The sequence below is a fragment of the Sinocyclocheilus anshuiensis genome, unplaced genomic scaffold (assembly GCF_001515605.1).
Source record: "Sinocyclocheilus anshuiensis isolate Anshui unplaced genomic scaffold, SAMN03320099.WGS_v1.1 scaffold850, whole genome shotgun sequence".
Classification (NCBI taxonomy): Eukaryota; Metazoa; Chordata; class Actinopteri; order Cypriniformes; family Cyprinidae; genus Sinocyclocheilus; species Sinocyclocheilus anshuiensis.
In genome coordinates this window covers 1,229,672-1,250,451 of record NW_015537937.1, presented here as the reverse complement: position 1 = coordinate 1,250,451, position 20,780 = coordinate 1,229,672, and the positions used below count along the sequence as shown (strand labels likewise).

Sequence of the window (20,780 nt, the reverse complement as noted above, 5' to 3'; positions counted from 1 at the left end):
AACCTGAGAGCTGTTAGTTGCACGTGTTTGAAAGATCAAGAAGAACCATCTGCCCTGCGTCTCAACACAGATTCTGAGCACAACTTCTGAGTTTTCAAACAGTTATTGTTCTGCAAGTCCATAAGTGGAGTACATACTGTTTACATTTCAAACCATTACTGTAAAATAAATGTTAGATGAATGAACCTGCATATACAGAAACTAGCAACAAAGGCATTCAATGCAATTCAGTATGTTGTCATAGCTGCCCTGAAAACTAGCCTAAGGGTCATATCAATATTTAACCAAAATGATTAGGAAGACAGTAACTGACAAATTACTTCTTAAATAGGGTTAATTTATTCACAGTTATATTCTTTAAAATCTTGCAAAATTATTATTCTTGGTTTACTGTGTGTGCTGTTGAGTTACTATGTTGACAGGCTTGTTCTCTGCATGTGATGTTCACACACAAAAAATTCTGTTCATATACACATACTTCATATACAAACATACTGCCTACCTGCACAACACATTACACAACTGCATACCACAAAACTTGTAAAACATATAAATTGTCATTCCAACACAGACTGAAGAGGAAACATGTAAAAATCAGCTTTAAATACAACTGCACAGAACACAGTAGCGTCTCATTTACTGGCTGCTACAATTGATCCACTCAGGTAAAGTGATTATCCATTGATCTCTGGTTAAAACTTTATTTTACTCTATTGCAATTATTGCACTTTTTTTAATCATATATTACATTACTGGCACATTGACAGTAATAAATCATAGTTAAATTTAATACAGTATACATTATCTATGTTACAGATTCTATACAAAAATTATATGATACATGATAATTATAACAGATACTATAGAACAGATAGTACTTAATATGATTTCTACATGGTCTCAGTTTCTTTTACGTCCAGTATGACAAAGAACAGTGTCTTCTGAACTCCTGTCCAAACTCATGGATCCATTTATTAGCCACTGAAAAGACAGCAAATATATAGCTCATTGTCATCTGAAACTAAAATGAAATTGACTGATTTTAACATAGATTTATTTATACATTATATAAGATACACATGAGCAGAGGCGTCATGCCCATTCAAAGTGAGGGGGCACGTGCCCCCTCAGATTTTTGAGCCAAGTGGATTTTGAATGCAGCTTCCAAAACACAAAAAATAGCCTATTAATATTTTCTATATTTGATACAATCACACCGGCGTGATTAGAACGCTCAGTGCGTCATATCATCAGCTGCTAAATTCAAATCTGCTTTCGCTGGTTGGCGCTGAGCCAGAGACAGACGCGTTTTTACAGCACTGCGCATTATAACCAATCACAAACGATGCTGTTGAGCTTATGAATGCAATGACCAATCAGAGGTGTTCAGATGAGTCATCGATAAAATGCCGCGTTTTCTTCACTCGCTCGCTGACTGAATACCTCTTTCTGGCGAATTATCTCGTCAGAAACAACAAAGTGCAAATGTGTGTACGAATCTGTAAGATATACCTTTTTATAGTGTAAACAGCTTCAGTTATTTTAATGGGAGTTTTTGAGAGTGCTTGAACTAGACTGTCGGTGAAAATGTTCATTGATAATGTAAATGTTCTTTGCTCTCTTTCTGTACAATGAAAGTATTATGATTAGTGTTTTTATTCACATTAACTTTCAGTGTTAAATTCACATTAAATATAAAGTCAGTCGTATTAAAAATATGTTATGGCATGACACCCATATCTGTTAATTAAGTAAACAGACAGGTTTTTATGCATAGTTAATAGATTACATTATTAGGTTACTTTGACCATCGCATCCAGCATGCTCTGTATTTAAATCCACATTTCCATTCTTGTGGAGATTGTACCAAAACACGGCTGAACCCTTAAGCAGCAGAAAATTGATGCATGAATTTAACTTAAATCATTCTAATATACCGTATAGATCAGTGATTTGAGGGTTTACTTTTTTTGGCTTCAATGCAACTCCAACTTTAGGGAACACAGTGGCGCCCCCTATCTCCACATCACTCATCTACAGCAAGAACACATAATTTATTGTTCATAAGGATTGTACAATACAGGTAATCTGGCAAATAAATGTATAAATTAATTTTGAATGTTTACAATGGCATTTGGAGGGCAAAACTTACATAAATTAAGAACGTAGCAATCCTTCCATTCGCAGTATCCTGTGAGATTAAATATAGTTGATTTGATTGGTTAATAGGTAATCAATCTCTCAATAACACAGAATAGAGCTATTCAGTTTGAAGACCTAAAAGTGAGCTTTGGTTAAGGAAATAGCCTTGGTTACATTTTTCATCAACAACATAAATTGCACACAGACACTTTTTAAAACTGCAAACTAAATGCCACAGCATAATGTATGCCAACAAACAATAAGTATACAGGATTGTGTTGTCACCACCAACAAACTGTTTACCAATTGAGTGAAACATGTGAAAGAAAAGATCTAGGACAATGGGAACGTTTCTTCAAGTAACTACATTATTTAACACAAGGGAATCCATAGCAAATACTGTATAGGCCAAATTGATGTAATAGCTGTATTTTAGTTTAGTGATCTTACCCATGCATCATAATGTGGTTCATATTTGCCACCAATGCCATAATTCTGAACCTGGAAAATAATTGCACCTTAAATTAAATAAACATTTCTGGCAAAACAACACATAATATTTCACAAGGAAAAAAACATGTTAATCCTGAAATGAGACTGAAGTTCAATATATGAGGTGAATATAAAATTATTATATGAAAATATAATATCAGCCCTCAAAGCTCTTAAACCAATGTTGCCTGGAATCATTATATTATATTATAATATATTATTATACAAGTGAATGTGACCACGCTAGTTGCAAGACTAGGACAGAGAAAGAGTTGACCTTAAAAAGATATGCTGCCTGCACATGAACAGGTGATTTCTTATTTACTATGACCGTACATGTAGGTCTTCAGCTGATTCCATGGAGAGTCCTGTGATGTCTGCAATCCTCTGATTGACACGAGCAACCACAGGGTAGTCTTCCTTTAGAGAAACACTGAAAACAAGGAAATGATTTTTCAGCAATACTTTACAACCACTTTACAACAACTTTGCACTTTACATCAAATTCAATCACACTGTAAAGTGTTTCCATTTTTCTTCCCATAATAAGTGTGAAGAAATAATATAAGTACTAATGCTGTACTATAATATGTACTATACAATGTTGGGAACATGATGGGTAAAATTAGATTATCACCTTTGAGAAGTACGGATCTTTGACACTCCCCCTCTAGTCTCAGACCTAGAAAGCTACAGAAGACCACAAAAGGTAAATAGAACATCAAATATAAATATATATACACACTAAATGGTCAAAAGTATATGGGCAACCAAATCTCCATATGCAAAGTCTGGCCTGAAAGCACTCCAATTCATCCTGAAGATTTTCAACGATGTTCAATCTGGGTTTTTACAAGAAAATCATTTTTTTATGAACCTCACTTTGGGACATTGTCATGTTAGAGCAAATAAAACGTCTCTTATTAAGTCTTTCAACTGCCACAAATTTGGAAGCACACAATTCTTGACAATATCATTATATTTCATTGCATCAAGATTTGTCTTCACTAGAATTAAGAGGCCATACAACTTTTAAAAGAAATGCCCCTTTTACCAATTCAACAGCACAATAAAACATAATCAAAAGTATGAACAAGATATTAGATTCTAATAATATTGACAATCAAATATTTTATTAATTTGTGTGTGTGTGTTAGATATTCACTAGAGGTCACTTTTCCACGACATTCTAATTTATTGAGATGCACCTGTAATGTCATGATATCTGATGATGCCAGGCTCGTCCCACTCCACTTCCTCTTTCACTGGTGCGTAAATTAGTCTGGGGTTTCCTCCACCTGTGCTGTACCTACAGGACAGTGCCCTCTGCCTCTTGGAGGTCTGATCTGATCAAATATAATAAACAATCAATTAACGCACAAAGCTTCACACTGAGTGTTTGTAATTTCATGTACAAAAATGATTTAAATTTGAGAATTTGCACTTGCCCTCTCATCAACCTCTCCTCTGCACAGTGCCTCATAGGAGTTACTTGACTCATTATTCAGCGTGAATATGTCTAGGTTTGATTTTCTCTGGTAGCGAAGGAGTCTATACAGGTCTAGCTGAACTTTGACTTCATCGTTAGTTGGGTCTGAAGCAAAGAAATTTATGACTTCAATAGTCTGATCGCAAAGTTGTCTGACAACCTCCAGGCACAGTTTTTTTCAACCTGAACAATTAAAACTTCCATAACTATACATTGTCCATCATAACTGACATATTTATACATAGAATTCGAAATTTGTACATTTGTAAACTGCACACTTGTAAATAACATATCTGTACATTCATTTAAACATTACAATTTTTTTACACTTCTACGTCTGTATATATAGTGCATTATTGTCTTTATTATTTCATTTTCTGTTTTTCTTATATTAGTGTTATATTCCAATTCTACTGTGTTATGTATGTCTGCATTATGTCCGTACTTTCTTCTACACTGGAAGCTCCTGTCATCAAGTCACGGTATTAAAGCTCTTTCTGACTTCTGATATAAAATTATCAGTATTAAACTTCATGTCACCATAAACTCACCCAGATTTAAAAGCCGTTGGCTGAAGTAGATTGCCACAGGCAGGCTGCCAAAATGATAGGCTGTGTCACTAAGGTAATGGAGCAACTCTTCCTCAGTAACGGTTGAGTATTCTGTTAATCTGTCCAGACTGTACAGAAACCAGAGAAAGGCATGCTGGAATTTGTCCTCGTTATAAGCGACCAACCCAACAATGTAGGCTTCAGCTGCATTTAAAGATGTTTCTGTGAAATGAGAAATGAAAGCATCAATCAGATTGGAACTTGTTTTGAAAGGACAAAAAGCAAAACTCTTGCAATGAAACCACATTGGTGTAGACAGTTCACCCTTTGTGATGTTGTGCGGGTAGAGTTTGTAGAGCTCTTGCAGACTGATCAGTCCTAAAGCTGCACCCTCCAAATCCTTTACCTGTGGGATCTGTGCATATTCCAGCAGTGTCTGATACACGTTGTCTGATTTTCAAATATGAGAACAGATCAATAAACAACTGCATTGTTTAATAGTTTCATAATAAAAAGTTTAATATATATATGAGTTTCACTCTTTAATCACCTGTTCTTCTCCAGATTTGTATTCATATATGCATATTCTACAATGCATGTTTAGACATATCCCTTAAAAAACAAATAAGATCTCACATTCATAAAGACTCCTCGAAGTGTATTTTTCAATGCTCAACCATTCAGATCTCAGTCGCATGAGGAGGATGAAAGCTGCCGCAGGGTCTTTTATTTCCTCAGGGTCCACAGGGTCTGAGTATGTGCCCAATTGAAGAAGAAGAAGAACGCTGGATTGAAGATAAAATTTCATCAAATGTTTATAGTGTTAAATAAATGTATTTAATAATATAATCTTGATCTAAAACCAGATATGAGATTGTTGTCACAATTAGTTTCCTACACCAGGTTGTTGCTGAAAACTGAAAAGTTTTTAATAAAAAGTACTTTCATGGTTTATATATAGGGAATTTTCACCTCTTCATCCTCTTTACAATTTCTTCTTCAGCATCAATGTACGAACTGAAGGCATCCAGAAGGAATTTCTCCTCCTCAAAAAGATGTGAAATTGTATCTATAAAACAATTACACCTACACTTTATTGTCAACGAACTTATAATTATTTTTATTTATTTTTCAACATAACTGGAGGTATAATGAGAAAGGTTTAATAAGAAACCAAAGAGAAAGTTAATCATTTTTAGTCATTAAATCAATAAATAAAAAAAGTGAAAATTGGATTGTAAATCTGATTATAGGCAGAAGTGTCTCACAAATGAATAAATAAAATAATTTTATGGTAACAGTATAAACAATATGGACAAAACAGTAAAATAACAATTAAAAATGAATAAACTCAAATGTATTCATTGATATTGTATCCAAATATAAATAATATACCCGTTGAAGTGAAGAATTCATGCCCAGTACAGACAATCAAAGAACACACCACAAGTATAGTCAGTTCCTTTACGGCCATTAGCAATACCTCAAAACAAAAACTTGTGTATGTATCTAGAAGGGAACTATAGCGGACTGTTTATATGCATCCATTTAAAGACACACCTGCATTACATCATCTGCCTGCATTTTCCAATTTCCCAGCACTGCAATCTAAAATGTATAAAACGAAAGTGAAAATTAACATGACTGGGCTCACGTGAAAGTTGAGGATTCAAAAACAGTCTTTCATTTCTTGTACGTATTAATTAACTGGACAAACATTGTTGTGTCTGTTCGATCATGAGACCCGTTTTAAAATCATTTAACTCTGCATACACAATGGGCATATAGAATTTTTTACTATACGTTGAACTTTTTCTTTAAGTTCAATTAGTCCTTTGTGTGTTTGTTGTGCAATCATATTTTAGGCTTATTTGAAATGAGCTACTTTCTGAAAAGTCTGTAGGAACTAGTCCGCCCAGTTCTTTTAAAGCAGGAATACCTCAACCAAATCCCCGCATATCACAGGCTGTCAGTTTGACATATCAACAGAGTATTTCAAGACAAATGTTTTTTCACCTAGCAGCCTCACTTGTCTAGAACTAGTATATGTGCAACAATTCAGACACTGGCCAAATTTCTAATGCCTTCATAGGCAGAATAACAAAAGAAAAAGAAAAATAATTCAGTTATCTAATTCATCTGTCATTCAAAATACTGTTACAAGAATGCTGTGTTAGCAACCATTTCTGCATCACATGTGAGTGTGACTAATGCAGAAACTAAAAGTTAAAGTACTTCATTACATCAGCATATATGTGTTGTGTGTGAGTTATACCTCACACATCTCACACACTCTAAAGTATGTTGACAGCCTTGTTTTCTTCATGTGGGGTTCACCTAAACATCCAGCTTAAGACAGAGCAGGGAGGGAGACAGAACATATCTCATACCGCAATACCTGTACGTCATTCCTACTGGAACTCAACACAAATATTCATGTAAAATCATACTGATTCCTGCACTTCCTAATCTGGATTCAAAAAATGAAAGAATATCAATATAGTATGCAGAAATTGTGATATCACTCTCATAAATCTCTGTGTACAGTATTTCATTCAGCTTTTAGACACTATTGAATTTGAACATTACAATAATCAGCGCTGTTCAGATATCTCATCACAAAAACAACTTTTCTTATCAGAAATCTTGTAAAATACATTTCCAGGCCATATGTATTTAAAAAAAAACACATGAATGGTGATTAGAATTGTCTTTAACAAAAATTGTTTTTAAAAATATTCAAACAAATGGAAAAAAAGAATTTCTCACACACACACACACACACACACACACACACATTGAGTTTCCATGTTTTATGGGGTCATTACATGGACGTAATGGTTTTTATCCTGTACAAACTGTAGTTTCTATCCCCTAACCCTACCCATAAACCCCTCACACAAAACCTTCTGCATTTTTATATTTTCTTATTATATGACAATTCTGTATGATTTATAAGCTGGTTTCCTCATGGGGACCAAAAATGTCCTCACAAGGTCCAAATTTACTGGTAGACCTATTATACTTGTGGGGACACTTGGTCCCCATAATGCAGGCTAACTACCAGGACCCCGCCCCCACACACACACACACACACACACACACACACACGGTTGATTAAGAGGTTACTTACTTCTTCGGAGAAAACAAAAGAAGGAAAAGGCTGAGAAGCAATGACCTAGAAGGAAACTAAATCCTATTATTTTAGTGGCAGTATGAATCTGTGAATAGACTGAATTTGAGTAAAAAAAATAAAAAATACAAAAAAAAGAGTAATTTTTCCTAACGATCTACGGTTGCATCCAATACCTCCAAGCCAACAGGCGGCACTAAAATGCTGTTGTACTAAATAAATCCCGCTGTTTCTGTAGTCTGCGGGAACGACGTCACGTTGGCGCCGAATTATACAGAGTTAAGCGCGCGGAAGAAAACATCCATGCTTTAGAAATTTTAATAACACGCCAAAATATATATTAAAAATATATATTCCGGATTTATTCAGCATCAGCAGTGCAAGATCCCAACGATGCAGCGAAGCATCGCGTGAGTGTGTCCTGCTCTTCTGTTTTTTATCTGTGATGTTGACCACAGAACATTCACGTTACATGCAGTGTCTGATTCTGATTCAAGACCGCGTTTAACCTACACCAACTAACTTACACTAACTGCGACAATAAGGGTTTTCCTTTAAACTGCATTTCTTTAAAATCTTTATGTCAGAAATTATAATACCGTATCAAGTTGAGGGAGTTCATTTGTCTTTATAACGTGATCTCGTTGTTTCCCGCCCACAGGTCATTCTTTCAGCCAATGAAAAGTAAGGAGAAGAGTGATGGACAGGTCAAAGCAAAGACTGAGTAAGTGATATTTAGCAATGTTTTCCCAATTAAACATGTTGAATTAAGCTTTTTTTTTTCTAATTGAACACAATGTTGTAGAAACCTCAAAACTCATTTTGTGTTGATTCTGTGTGTATTCTCGTTGGTAACAGTGACAGCTGTGGAGTTGAAGGAATATTAAAACAAATAAGCAATGTTATAATGATAATGTTTTTCTCTTCCTTCTGCTCAGACCTGTAAAAAGTCCCCTCAAAATTCAGAATGGTATGCAGGAAAGCGATTCACCAGTAAAGAAGGTTCATAAACGCAGTCGAGCAATCATAGACAGCGATGATGAAGATCAGCCGATAGTAAAAGAGCAGGTGCCAAAACAGAGTGAAGTTGAACCAGTAAAGCCAGAGAAGGTAAGATTTATTGAGTTATCATGAGCTTCGACCATTAAGAGATGTCAGTATTTTTGTTAACAATTCTGTTTCTGTCTTACTATGTTAAATACACAGAAATCTGATGTTACAAAGGCTGCTTCCACTCCGGTTTCTCCAAAAACACCCATAACCCCGACGACTCCGGTCACGTCGAGTACCTCTGTTGCGGTGGTAACCCCTGCTTCCTCAGGTACTCCGGGAACTCCAGCAACTCCGACATCAACATCGCCGTCAGGCATTCCCAAACGCAAGACCGGTCTGTGTCATTCTCTTCTTCTCACATTCCTCCTTGTGCTACTGATCATTTATTCTTTCTTTAATTAATGCTCCAAAAAAGGCACGTAGTAGATTGTGTACCACAGGATTTTCAGGAAAGTTTATGTTTTAAATATAATACAGTAGGCTATACGGGATTGAAGTCCCTCTCCCATTCTCTAGCCCGCAAGCAGTTCCCCAAGAGGAAGCTGGAAAGCAGAAGTGATGGAGAGGGGGCAAAAGAGGAGGGGAAGGAGGTCGACGAAGGGCAGGAGAGTAAGAGAGCACGAGTTGAGGCCTCACCTGGACAGACAGGTGAGATGAGTTGATCTCTGCGCACAGGTATAACATCTCCATTATCTTAATGTGTTTCTCACTGTTTCTTCTCTTTCTCTCTTCAACTCAGACAATGAGATGATGGAGGTGGAAGAGAAGAGCGCAGATGGGAAGACTGCAGTGGAGGAACAGAAAGAGAAGGATGAAGCAAAAACAACCGTAGTTGAGGACAATGCAAACAATAAGATGAAAGAAAAGGTTAAAAATAAGGTAAAACAGGAGAAAAAGATAAATGTAGAAAATGGGAAGAAAGAAAAAAAAGAAGACAACAAAGAGAAGGAACATAGCAGTCCCGAACGAGCGGTTAAAAAAGAAAAAAACACAGAGGAGGAAGGGGGATCGGCCAAAAAGAAACCCATCAGCAGCTTTTTTGGTAAACTTTTTGTCCTTTTCTTTCTCTTTGTTATCTTCCGTCTTTTTAATTAAAGGGGTGGTTCACTCCAAAATGAACATTGCCATTATTTACTTACCCCCATGACATCTCAAACCTGCATGATTACTGAAACAGTTTTTATTTTTAGTTTAACTCTTTTTTTACATTAATTTATAACTTACATCTTACAATCTCTTGTAGCTCCCAGAAAGGCAGCTGTCAAACTGGAAAAAGAGGAGCGAAATGAGGGAGAAAAAAAGAAGGATGGGGAGATCTCTGATGCTGCTGAACAGAAAGAGAAGAAAAGGTTGAAGTAAAAAAAAATTAAAATGTTAATCTGACTTGGAATATTTTACTTAAAAAATATAATTGTTTGTTTTGAAAGGGCACAATTTTTTTCTTTGACTCCATTTGAATAATCTTTATTGTTTTGACAGTGAAAAGGGGGTGGATTCTGCAGTCCAGAGCCAGTATGATCCCTCCAGAGCACATTACCATCCCGTTGACCACGCCTGCTGGAGGAAGGGCCAAAAGTAAATTTTGCATTTGATTAGTTATATAACAGTGTGCTGCAGAAATGAGTCCAAAAAAATAAACCGAGCTACAGTAGCATTTTTGCTACTGTTATACTCACTAGTCTGGTTGTGTTTATTCTCGTGTTCTTTCAAACTATTCTAACTCAAACTTTCCAGCTTGTAGACTTTAAATTAACATTGAAAGATTTGTTGGAAGCTTAGTGGATATGACAAAGTAGCGTGTGCATGCTGTCATTGCTTTTGTAGCTTTTTACTTGTTTTGATTGTATTTAGGCTTCAAATTAATTATAAGTTGTTCATTTGTGTAGATTATATTTATGAACAGAATGTGTAAGAATCAACTTTGATAGCTATTTTCTGCAATAATGCAAAAGCCAATGGAAAATCCTATTGGCTCCTCTGCCAAGGGAACCAGGGTGATGCTAACTTATGAATTGACTTGCAAAAATGTGCAAAAATCTCTGCAAGACCTTAATATCATTGTTATATAAGATCAAGAAAGTTAAATGGAAATGATTAATCCACTAAAGTTATAGTAATTTTCCCCCAAGGCTTTAACAAAAAGCTTAATACAATTACAAAATACATTTTTCTTTCTAAAGCAATAAAGTTTGATTGACACTTTTTCTATGGAAGTTCATTGTTGTATGTTTTCTTTATCTCTTTCTCAGAGTGCCATATTTGGCTGTCGCTCGCAGTTTTGAGAAGATTGAAGAGGATTCGGGCAGGTATGAAGTAGAATTATTTTGTATATATTGTGTATGTGTTTTCTCTTACATCTATTAGAGTTTAAAAATAGGTGTGTGGAGCAGTTAAATTTCAGTCTTATTTTTTCTTTTTTTAGGCTGAAGAACATTGAAACGCTTTCCAACTTTCTGCGATCTGTAATTCTGCTTTCTCCAGGTGAGTGTGTATTCATTGAATTTAAATAGGTTATTAATTATTTATGCCTGACAGGGATTGTTTTTCTTTCTTTTTGTCCAAGTAGTGAATAGGTGAACAGGTTAATGACTGTTAGGGAGGCAGATTGAAGAAAAGCTTTTTACTTGTTTTGATTGTATTTAGGCTTCAAATTAATTATAAGTTGTTCATTTGTGTAGATTATATTTATGAACAGAATGTGTAAGAATCAACTTTGATAGCTATTTTCTGCAATAATGCAAAAGCCAATGGAAAAATCCTATTGGCTCTTTTGTGTCGGAACCAGGCTGATGCTAACTTCTGGATTGACTTACGAAAATATGTCATCCCTGCAGCACTATATATCATTGTTATAAGATCAAGAAAGTTGGAAACGATTATTCCACTAAAGTCTTTTTCTAACAAACAGCTTAATACAATTGCAAAATACAGTTTTCTTTCTAAAGCAATAAACTTTGCTTGACACTTTTTTTATGGAAGTTCATTTATGTATGTTATCTCTTTCTCAGAGTGCCATATTTGGCTGTCGCTCGCACCTTTGAGAAGATTGAAGAGGATTCGGGCAGGTATGAAGTAGAATTATTTTGTATATATTGTGTATGTGTTTTCTCTTACATCTATTAGAGTTTAAAAATAGGTGTGTGGAGCAGTTAAATTTCAGTCTTATTTTTTCTTTTTTTAGGCTGAAGAACATTGAAACGCTTTCCAACTTTCTGCGATCTGTAATTCTGCTTTCTCCAGGTGAGTGTGTATTCATTGAATTTAAATAGGTTATTAATTATTTATGCCTGACAGGGATTGTTTTTCTTACTTTTTGTCCAAGTAGTGAATAGGTGAACAGGTTAATGACTCTGTTAGGGAGGCAGATTGAAGAAAAGACTTTCACTTGGTCTTGTGCAAAGCACAAAAATGTAGCATACATTCAAAATAGTTTCCATCTGTTCAATATTCTGTTGTTTGTTTAGATGACCTGTTATGCTGTGTGTACCTGTGTCTGAATCAGCTCGGCCCTGCATATCAGGGTCTGGAGCTGGGCATTGGGGAGACCGTCCTGATGAAAGCTGTCGCTCAAGCAACTGGTAAATATATTTGTGTTTTCCCTAATGTCATTCACCATTCTCCTTGCCTGACCCCTGTACTGTTAACTTTTGTTACCAGGGCGACAACTGGACAAAATCAAGGCGGAGGCTCAGGAGAAAGGTGACCTGGGATTGGTTGCTGAAAGTTCTCGCAGCAACCAGAGAATGATGTTTGCACCGGCCAATCTGACAGCAGGGGGCGTTTTCAACAAACTGAAAGAGATTGCTAACATGAGTGGAAATTCTGTGAGTACAAATGCAGTAATGACAACAATATTGTGAATGTATTATTACAATTTAATGCAACAGTTTTTAATATTAATATGTTTTCAAATATAATTTATTCCTGTGATGCAAAGCTGATTTTTCAGCATCATTACTCTTCAGTGTCATATGATCCCTCAGAAATCATTCTAATATGCTGATTTGCTGCTCAAGAAATGCTTCTTATTATTCATTTCAAACCTGTTTTGCTGCTTCATATTTTTGGAAATCATGATCATTATTTTTCATGAGTTTTTTTAATAGAAAGTTCAAAAGAACAGCATTTATTTCAATTAAAAATCTTTTGTAACAGAATTCATTCTAATATGCTGATTTGCTGGCTCAATACATTTTTCTTATTATTAATTTCTATAAAATCTTTTATGACGTAAGTGTTTTAACTGTCACTTTTGATCAATTTAAAAACAAAAAACATTTGAGTGTTCTCAATGAAAATCCACTTCCTCTCTCTCTTGCTCTTTTTCTCTCTCTGTGTTAGGCAATGAATAAGAAGATTGACATTATTAAAGGCTTGTTTGTGGCGTGTCGGTTTTCTGAGGCTCGATACATTGTGCGGTGCGTCATTTTACCTTTCACTTACGACTTTTTAAATTTATCATCTGACCAAACATGCAGAAATGTTGAGTTCATTCTGAAAAATACTGAATAATGAATGTAATTTATAGATGACAGTTGATTTTTGCTAAATCTAAATGATGTGCTGCTGGCCTTGATTATACTGCTGTATGGTGACAGATTAATATGAATATTAATGCGGAAGTGAAATATGTTAGTTTGATTGGTTGCTTGTGCGATTGACAGGTCACTGGCTGGGAAGCTGCGGATCGGATTGGCTGAGCAGAGCGTTCTCACGGCTCTCAGTCAGGCTGTGTGTCTGTCGCCCCCGGGCCAAGGTTTGAAATGATCCTAATGAAACTGGCATTAAAAACATCATAATCAGTGCATTGATAGAACCTCCAGGCATTCGACATTTGCAATTAGATTACTCTCTGCCGTGATGAATAAAAAATGAATAACGTTTAAACATGTAAATATTAATTAGGTGTCCATTTAGTTTAGCAGTGCTGAAATGTTACTAATATGTTTTTCTTGTGTTGGCTCAGAGTTCCCACCAGCTGTGCTGAATGCAGGGAAAGGAATGAGTGCAGAAAACCGGAGAGTGTGGCTGGAGGAGAAAGCACTGATCCTAAAACAGACATACTGGTGAGTGTGTGTATCTGCAAAACACTGATCAAAAATTGTTTAAAAGTACCAATAAAAACATTTATGTATATACAAGTATGTTACAAAATTTAATTACATTTAAAAAATGTAGTTTTGCCATCACAAAAAATAATGTTTTAAAATGTACAAAAATAACAATACACTGATTTTTCACAAATGTACTTTATTACTGTACTTTTGATCAACTAAATGCACACACACACTCGTTTCACTATTCTTCCTTATCTAGTAATTCATATGTGGGCAGAATTCAACTACTGTAATAATTTCTTAATTAAGCACGGTAAAAAAGTGATAGTTTCATCTACATAAATCACTTTAATACATTTAATAATTTAATTTAAGTTTAAAACTGATTTAGGGGTTTGCATCAATACTCAAAAATATTCACGTAAGTAGCTGTGGCTTTTCATTCATTAGTTTTCATATAAAGTTTAAAAATATATTTTAGGTCCTCCAATTGGGGAAAAACACCATTGTAAATAATATGAGGTAGGATTGCACAATTAATCGAATTTCTAATCGTGATTACAATTATGGATGCCACAATTACGTAATCGTTCAAAGCGGCAATTAATCGTTCAAAGTCCACTTATGTTATTCTGCGTGCTTAAGATGCGTTTTTTTCTTTCTACATGTTATCTTAAGGGTTTTTCCCATTATTTTAATTTTAGTTTTAGTATAACATTATAATACCATTCATATTTGTACTTTTTTATAATTTACAGAAGAAACCAATCCGATGTATAGTTGACATTTGAGGCTTAATACTATAGAAAAGCACTAAAAGATTTTCAGTAAGAGTGTTTTCAGCTTGTTTATTTTCATATAAAAATACAGCATGCAGTTGCATAAAACAATGGTATAAACATCATTCAATGTAAATTGTGATAATCGTAATTAATAATCGCAATTACAATTTCAAGGGAATAATCGGCAATTATGATTTTTGTCATAATCGTGCAGCCCTAATATGTGGTGTTTCGGATACCCCCAAAAGGCTGAATAATGTTTTTGACTCGTTAAAATGGCTTTGGTCATATTTCTGTTTTTATTTTGCTAATTATGTTTTCTAAAGACCATGTAACCAGACTGGTTTCACCCTCCTTGTCTTGTGACTCAAAGAAAATATTTTAATAGGGTCTCTGGTTTAGAGCTCATTAGCAAAGATTTTGGAAGTCTGTTTCATTACCGCAAAAATGTTTAAGTAGCTGTATAAACTATTGATATGTACAAATGTAATTCTTCCTTGTCCGTTTAGTGAAAAGATATTCATATTGCGATGGATGTATATGCATGTAACTACAAGTCCAATCACAAGGCTGAAAAAATCAAGATTTTTTTTATATTCTACCCTATTGGCTAGCATACACAAACCTGATTGTCAAACACAAACTGGTGCTGTGAGGGATAATTATCCATATACTACAAACAATATTTCAATTACGACTGCAGGTGTCCACTGCATAACAAGTGCCTGCTTAATGAGTATAATTTGTACCCTACAGGAAGTCTGAGTTTAGCAAATTGGGCAGGTGTTGCCGTTACTATATATCACCTCAATGCATACAAATAATGTTTTCCCTCATATTGTTCCTCCCAGTGAGATGCCAAATTATGATGCAATCATTCCTGTTTTGATGAAGGAGGGCATAGATGAACTGCCCAATCACTGCAAGCTCACCCCAGGTACTGACCAATCACACCACTTGCTCCGTTCTCCCACCAACAAAAAGAAAATTTAGTTTAGAATGAGACTAAACTGCATTGTGTTTTACAGGTGTGCCCCTGCGACCAATGTTGGCTCACCCGACTAAAGGGGTTGGTGAGGTAATGAAACGTTTCGATGAGGCAGCTTTCACCTGCGAGTATAAATATGATGGAGAGAGAGCCCAGGTGTGTGTTGTTTTATTCTTATTCCACAAGGTGGAGCCTCAGCCATAAAAGTGACTTTCTGTTTCCATAGCAATATCAATGATTAAAATGTTAATTGCTTTTTTGTTTTGCATTTAACAGATCCATATTCTTGAGAATGGAGAGTTGCGCATTTTTAGCCGAAACCAAGAAGACAACACAAGCAAATACCCTGATATTATTTCTCGAATCCCACAGGTAACACATATGCACCCAGAAAGATAGAAATAAATAGAAATCAGATGGACACAAAAGCAAATCTCTGTGTTTAAACATAGGTGCACACTGTCCAATTTCTTTCCACAATTTGGCTGTCTAATTTCAGGGATAATTAAAGATTCCATCATACGGCAAAATTGGCAGTCTGGGATTGCCTAAGCCTCAGTGTGACATGCTCACTGATGCCCAATTAATTGCTTTTGCTAAGAAATCTTAGCCTTAGAGTTTCTGGCAGAGTGGTTATGTTGGTCATGTTTTATGTAAAACATTTTGGGGTCGATGCTTAATATATACTAATATAGAGATTTTTAAAATAATAATAAAAAAAAAACTATTAAAAATATTTCAGTAATTAAAATGAAGTATAAATACTGTATGATATGAAAAACTTAAATCAAATATAAATGCTGCTTTGACAACTAACTGAAATAAGTTTGTGTTAAAATTACTAAAACTGAAAAAAAAAAAGAAAGAAATGTAGAAATAACAAAATAAAAGCTTGTTCAAAATCTGAATAATTACTATTGTAGTATATTAAAATAATACTAAAATGGAGCGATCATATATTTCAGAACTGACACGGACTGGTGACTTCAAACGCCTATGCAATGTGTGTCACAACTCAAAATGTATCTTGTACAATCAGGATATTTGATGTTGCACAGTCTGCCTTGGCTTTCACCCAATATCTCACTAATATTGCACATTCCTGACAGCTGTTGTACAGTTCTCCCGCAGTGTGCACCTGACTACAGTTTTACCTAAGGCTGGAATACAATACAGGCATTAAGGCTGGAATACAATACAGGAATTTTAAAATCTAAATGACTGAGGATCACACACTACCAGGCATTCAAGTCTGGTAGTGACATTCAAGATTCAACAATAAACATGTGCCTCATTGCTAAAAGATGCATGACAAATGAAAATAATGTGTTCTAAAATCACATGATTTTCTGTGAAATGTGTCAACATCTGCTGCTCAATGTCTGCAAATTGACTTTGACTTTTGGCAACCAACGTCAGCTCATCCAGGCTGTAAATCTGGGCAAAAATCTGGGCGAAAGTCGTGTGGTGTATTCCAGCCTTTGGTAAGAAAAACCACTGCCAGTCAGAACATGTGATGTTAAATATGCAGCAATTTTGGTACTCTGTTCAAATGAGATTTCACCGTGGGTGGAGGTTCCCAACATGACATGACTAAAATAGAAAACCAAGCGCCTGATGAAATGTTTGCAGAAACTCAGACTAACTTGGTTGAGATCACACCTGATTTGGATACGCTGTTAGAGTCTTTCTCACAGACTCTCTCTTTCTCTTTGTTTCTGCGAGTCTCTCTGTATCTGTCTCTTTCTCTCTCTTTTTCAAAGGCCATATTTGTCCTCTGTCATCCTGCTCTGTTCTCCTCACAAGAACGCAATAATGGATTCCAGCCCTAAAGCAAAGAAAGCATTTGATGAATGACACAAGCTCACACGCAGATAAATCAATGAAAACGCTGATGTTTTGCTTATCAGTGTCCATATCCAATCTCAGAACCGTAATATCTCTCTCTGCCTTCCCTTTCTCAGTTGTCTGATATTCAATGCAAAATCTCATTATTGTACAAGTATCAAATTATTGTACAAGAATCAAAACTGTCTGAGTTGTAAACAAGATGTCATGTGGGGAATTAATAAGTTAACTCGGCAGCAGAATACAGTTGTCAGTCGTGTTTTGGAGTGCTAAATATGGTAACGTTCTTGGTAATGAAAAAGTTTGACAAATGCATTTATATATACAAACTAGCACTTAATTGGACTTATTAAATAATTTAATTTAAATTAAGTTTATTAATTCATACAAATTAAGCTCAATTGACAGTACTTCTTCCATAATGATGATTACCACAAAATTTAATTTCCTCTTGTATTTCCTTTTATGAAAAAAAAATCAGGGTTACACTGAGGCACTTGCAATTGAAGAGAATGGAGCCGAAACCACAAACATTAAAATACTTTATTAATAATAGTTTCAATAGTATATAACATGATTTTAATGTGAAAAATTTAGGAAGCTTTTGTGTGGAAATCCAATTGTACAATAATGATGAAGTTCCATAAACACTAAAATGACGGTAAAAATGATTTAAACCAATTTACAGCTCAAATAACACACTTTTTTAACAGAAAGAGTTAATTTAGGAGTTATGAGCTTTCCATAAAATTCTGCCAAAAATGGGCCCCAAGCATTAAAGTTGTCTCAACATGGCCTTAAAGGGGTCATATGATGCTATTTCAATTTTACATCAACTTCGCGCTGTGGATCGCCGGATCGGCTTTCACCGTGTATTAGTCAACACTAATGACTCATAAGCTTCTGTCAGTGCATGCTACAGTTTTGTCATCTGCTGCTTTAAATGCTCAAACTCTTTAAGTGGATTCTGATTGGCTGTCAATGTTTTTATTGTTAATCAGCTAGAAAAAAAACACTATTTCAACAATATTGTTCCTCTGTGTCGTTATCGTTATAGTTGTAGTGTGGACTTCCCTGTTCTCCAAGATAAGAATGATTATTGAAACGTTAGTTATCAGTAGTTATCGTTCTTGGTGTGAACGAGCCTTTAGTCATTGTCACTATGGTTACAAGTTGTATTATTAGTAGTCATGAGAATAGAAACGGGGCTTGACTTCAGTTATTCATACAGACTGAATTCCAGCTGTTCCTGTAAGCTGTTGTATGAACAGGGCACATCTGTTATTAAATTCCGTTGTCAATCCCAAACACTGACTATGTGAATGCATTCAATTATGTGGGAGGATTATTAACGTTTACAAAACCGCCCCATACCTTCTGCTGCAGCTCTCACAAACTCAATATGCACTTGTAACATCTATTGAATTGTAAATGTCACACAGCCTCAGGGTTCGATGGGTTATGTGTTGGTGAAGTGGTAGTGTTTAAACCTCAGGTGACCTTATAAACAAGTAATTTTAAGATGTTATGGCTGTGAGGGGCATACCTGCGGGGTGAGACATTACTTGGCGTCGATGATCCAGTTTATATTCAGGTGTTGATAGTAGATTTAATAAATGTCCTTACCTCTCTCACGCAGGTGAAGAAAGAGAACGTGCGGTCCTGTGTTCTGGATTCAGAGGCGGTGGCCTGGGACAGAGAAAAGAAACAGATCCAGGCATTTCAGGTCCTCACCACAAGGAAGAGAAAGGTAAGAGGTACAAATAGAGAGAAATTTGAGCAGAGAAATATTCCTGAATTCCTGAATATAGAGGAAAGACATGTAATCGAATAGTTATATACATATATATATATATATATATATTAGGGATGGGAAGATTAACCGATTCGCTCGGTGCATCGGCAAAAAAAGTTAACAATGCGATGCATCGGTTTAAAAAGTGCATCGGATACAAGTTGGCATTTGTATCGTGATGCATCGTTTCTAACATATTTGCATCGGTAAAAACCGATTGATTTATATATAATTACTAGTGGATGGCTATACTTTTGTTGTTTAGAAAGTGACCAATATTTTATATGTAGATTGATTTCTCCTCGTCTATTGTAGTACACGTGTTTTTATTTTCTTTTTAATATATATATATATATATATATAATTAAATTAAATTTCGGACATGCTCGGTGCATCGGCAAAAATAGTTAACTATGCAATGCATCGGTTTAAAAAGTGTGCATCAGATACAAGTTGGCATTTGTATCGCGATACATCGTTTCTAACATATTTGCATCGGTAAAAAACGATTTATTTATATATAATTACTAGTGGATGGCTACACTTTTATTGTTTAGAAAGTGACCAATAATCTGTGACCAACATTTTGTATGTAGATTGATTTCTCCTCTTGAAACTGTTTCTCAAGCGCGTTCTCTCATCCCCTCTGCCCGTGAATATGACGTAGGCTATCACAACAACACTTCAGAGACCTGAGGAACAGCGGGGATTAAAGTCCAAAATCTGACTTGAAATAACCTAACAAATCAATCGGAGATAACAGCAGTTCCATAAACGACAATGTAAGTTCACACAATCTAACTAATTTGTGGACGCTTAATCTTAAGCAGCCCTTAATGTCGATCATGGATCAAATCGATCCACCATGGCAAACAGCAAATATATTTGTGCTGTTTAATGGATTTGAGACGTTGTGTTTTCCTCAGTGCATAACTGACATTTCACGAGTATATTTTTCCTCTGTAAATGTTAGAAAGTCATGCAGATATATCCATTTTGCTTGCTGTCAGGAGTGGGCGAGGCATACGCGAGTGAACAAGCGCTGCTGTGCACATGCACGCTAAACAGATGGAGCGCAATCATTTTGCTAAAATATTCGTTGTTGGACATTAAATGTGCCTTTTGTAGAATTTTAAACCTACATATAGGTGTATTCTTATGATAACAGTAACTGTAAAGGGACTATTGTAATGGGTAAATAAAATGTAAGCTAATACAGTCCTAATTACTAAGCTTATTACTTAATTACTACTTAATGTGTGTTTCTTATCGCAGTTAAAATGTAGTTTTAATTTAGTGTTTTTAACTTTTAGTTTAGTGATTTTAATGCTTTAAAGAGCAATGTTAGATTGTAAAGTTATAATGCTATCTGTTCTAACTATAAAAGGTACAGCTGTCATAAAAAAGCTGCATGGCTATGATAGTATGTGAGAGAGTCAGTGGTAATATC

The 20,780-nt window shown here is 35.2% G+C and overlaps 2 protein-coding genes across 4 annotated transcripts in view; one reads left to right on the top strand and one right to left on the bottom strand.

Annotated features, from left to right (window-relative positions):
- Positions 1 to 910: 910 nt before the first annotated feature.
- On the bottom strand, positions 911 to 6,154 carry LOC107660253 (prolyl 4-hydroxylase subunit alpha-2-like). The gene is made up of 14 exons (XM_016449524.1): positions 6,070 to 6,154; positions 5,647 to 5,743; positions 5,311 to 5,459; positions 4,999 to 5,124; positions 4,675 to 4,896; positions 4,083 to 4,228; positions 3,841 to 3,975; positions 3,272 to 3,324; positions 2,971 to 3,067; positions 2,593 to 2,643; positions 2,153 to 2,191; positions 1,966 to 2,034; positions 1,809 to 1,884; positions 911 to 981 (listed from the first exon to the last, which is right to left on the bottom strand). The coding sequence occupies exons 1-14, from the start codon at positions 6,146 to 6,148 to the stop codon at positions 911 to 913; spliced, it is 1,410 nt and encodes a 469-aa protein (XP_016305010.1). The 5' UTR covers positions 6,149 to 6,154.
- A 1,883-nt stretch (positions 6,155 to 8,037) lies between these two features.
- Positions 8,038 to 20,780, top strand: part of LOC107659894 (DNA ligase 1-like) — a 20,647-nt gene continuing 7,904 nt past the window's right edge. The window contains exons 1-19 of one of the 3 annotated variants that reach the window (XM_016449010.1): positions 8,038 to 8,217; positions 8,469 to 8,531; positions 8,746 to 8,917; positions 9,014 to 9,194; positions 9,377 to 9,508; positions 9,600 to 9,902; positions 10,104 to 10,209; positions 10,340 to 10,435; positions 11,869 to 11,925; positions 12,042 to 12,100; positions 12,325 to 12,438; positions 12,518 to 12,684; positions 13,202 to 13,278; positions 13,525 to 13,616; positions 13,827 to 13,926; positions 15,551 to 15,636; positions 15,728 to 15,843; positions 15,964 to 16,059; positions 19,175 to 19,285. In XM_016449010.1, the coding sequence (XP_016304496.1) occupies positions 8,201 to 8,217; positions 8,469 to 8,531; positions 8,746 to 8,917; positions 9,014 to 9,194; positions 9,377 to 9,508; positions 9,600 to 9,902; positions 10,104 to 10,209; positions 10,340 to 10,435; positions 11,869 to 11,925; positions 12,042 to 12,100; positions 12,325 to 12,438; positions 12,518 to 12,684; positions 13,202 to 13,278; positions 13,525 to 13,616; positions 13,827 to 13,926; positions 15,551 to 15,636; positions 15,728 to 15,843; positions 15,964 to 16,059; positions 19,175 to 19,285 (2,145 nt within the window). In that variant the 5' untranslated portion in view covers positions 8,038 to 8,200. Of the gene's footprint in view, positions 8,218 to 8,468; positions 8,532 to 8,745; positions 8,918 to 9,013; positions 9,195 to 9,376; positions 9,509 to 9,599; positions 9,903 to 10,103; positions 10,216 to 10,339; positions 10,436 to 11,109; positions 11,167 to 11,282; positions 11,342 to 11,868; positions 11,926 to 12,041; positions 12,101 to 12,324; positions 12,439 to 12,517; positions 12,685 to 13,201; positions 13,279 to 13,524; positions 13,617 to 13,826; positions 13,927 to 15,550; positions 15,637 to 15,727; positions 15,844 to 15,963; positions 16,060 to 19,174; positions 19,286 to 20,780 lie in introns of all 3 variants that reach the window. The other 2 variants (XM_016449004.1, XM_016448997.1) reach the window with 2 other exon arrangements.

Excerpts from the sequence above, each read along its gene's own strand:
- LOC107660253 (XM_016449524.1), bottom strand. The coding sequence starts at position 6,148 with ATGGCCGTAAAGGAACTGACTATACTTGTGGTGTGTTCTTTGATTGTC. Across the intron at positions 5,744-6,069 it reads TGAATTCTTCACTTCAACGG|ATACAATTTCACATCTTTTT; the intron begins GTATATTATTTA and ends ATTGTTTTATAG. Across the intron at positions 3,325-3,840 it reads GATATCATGACATTACAGGT|CTTTCTAGGTCTGAGACTAG; the intron begins GCATCTCAATAA and ends GGTCTTCTGTAG.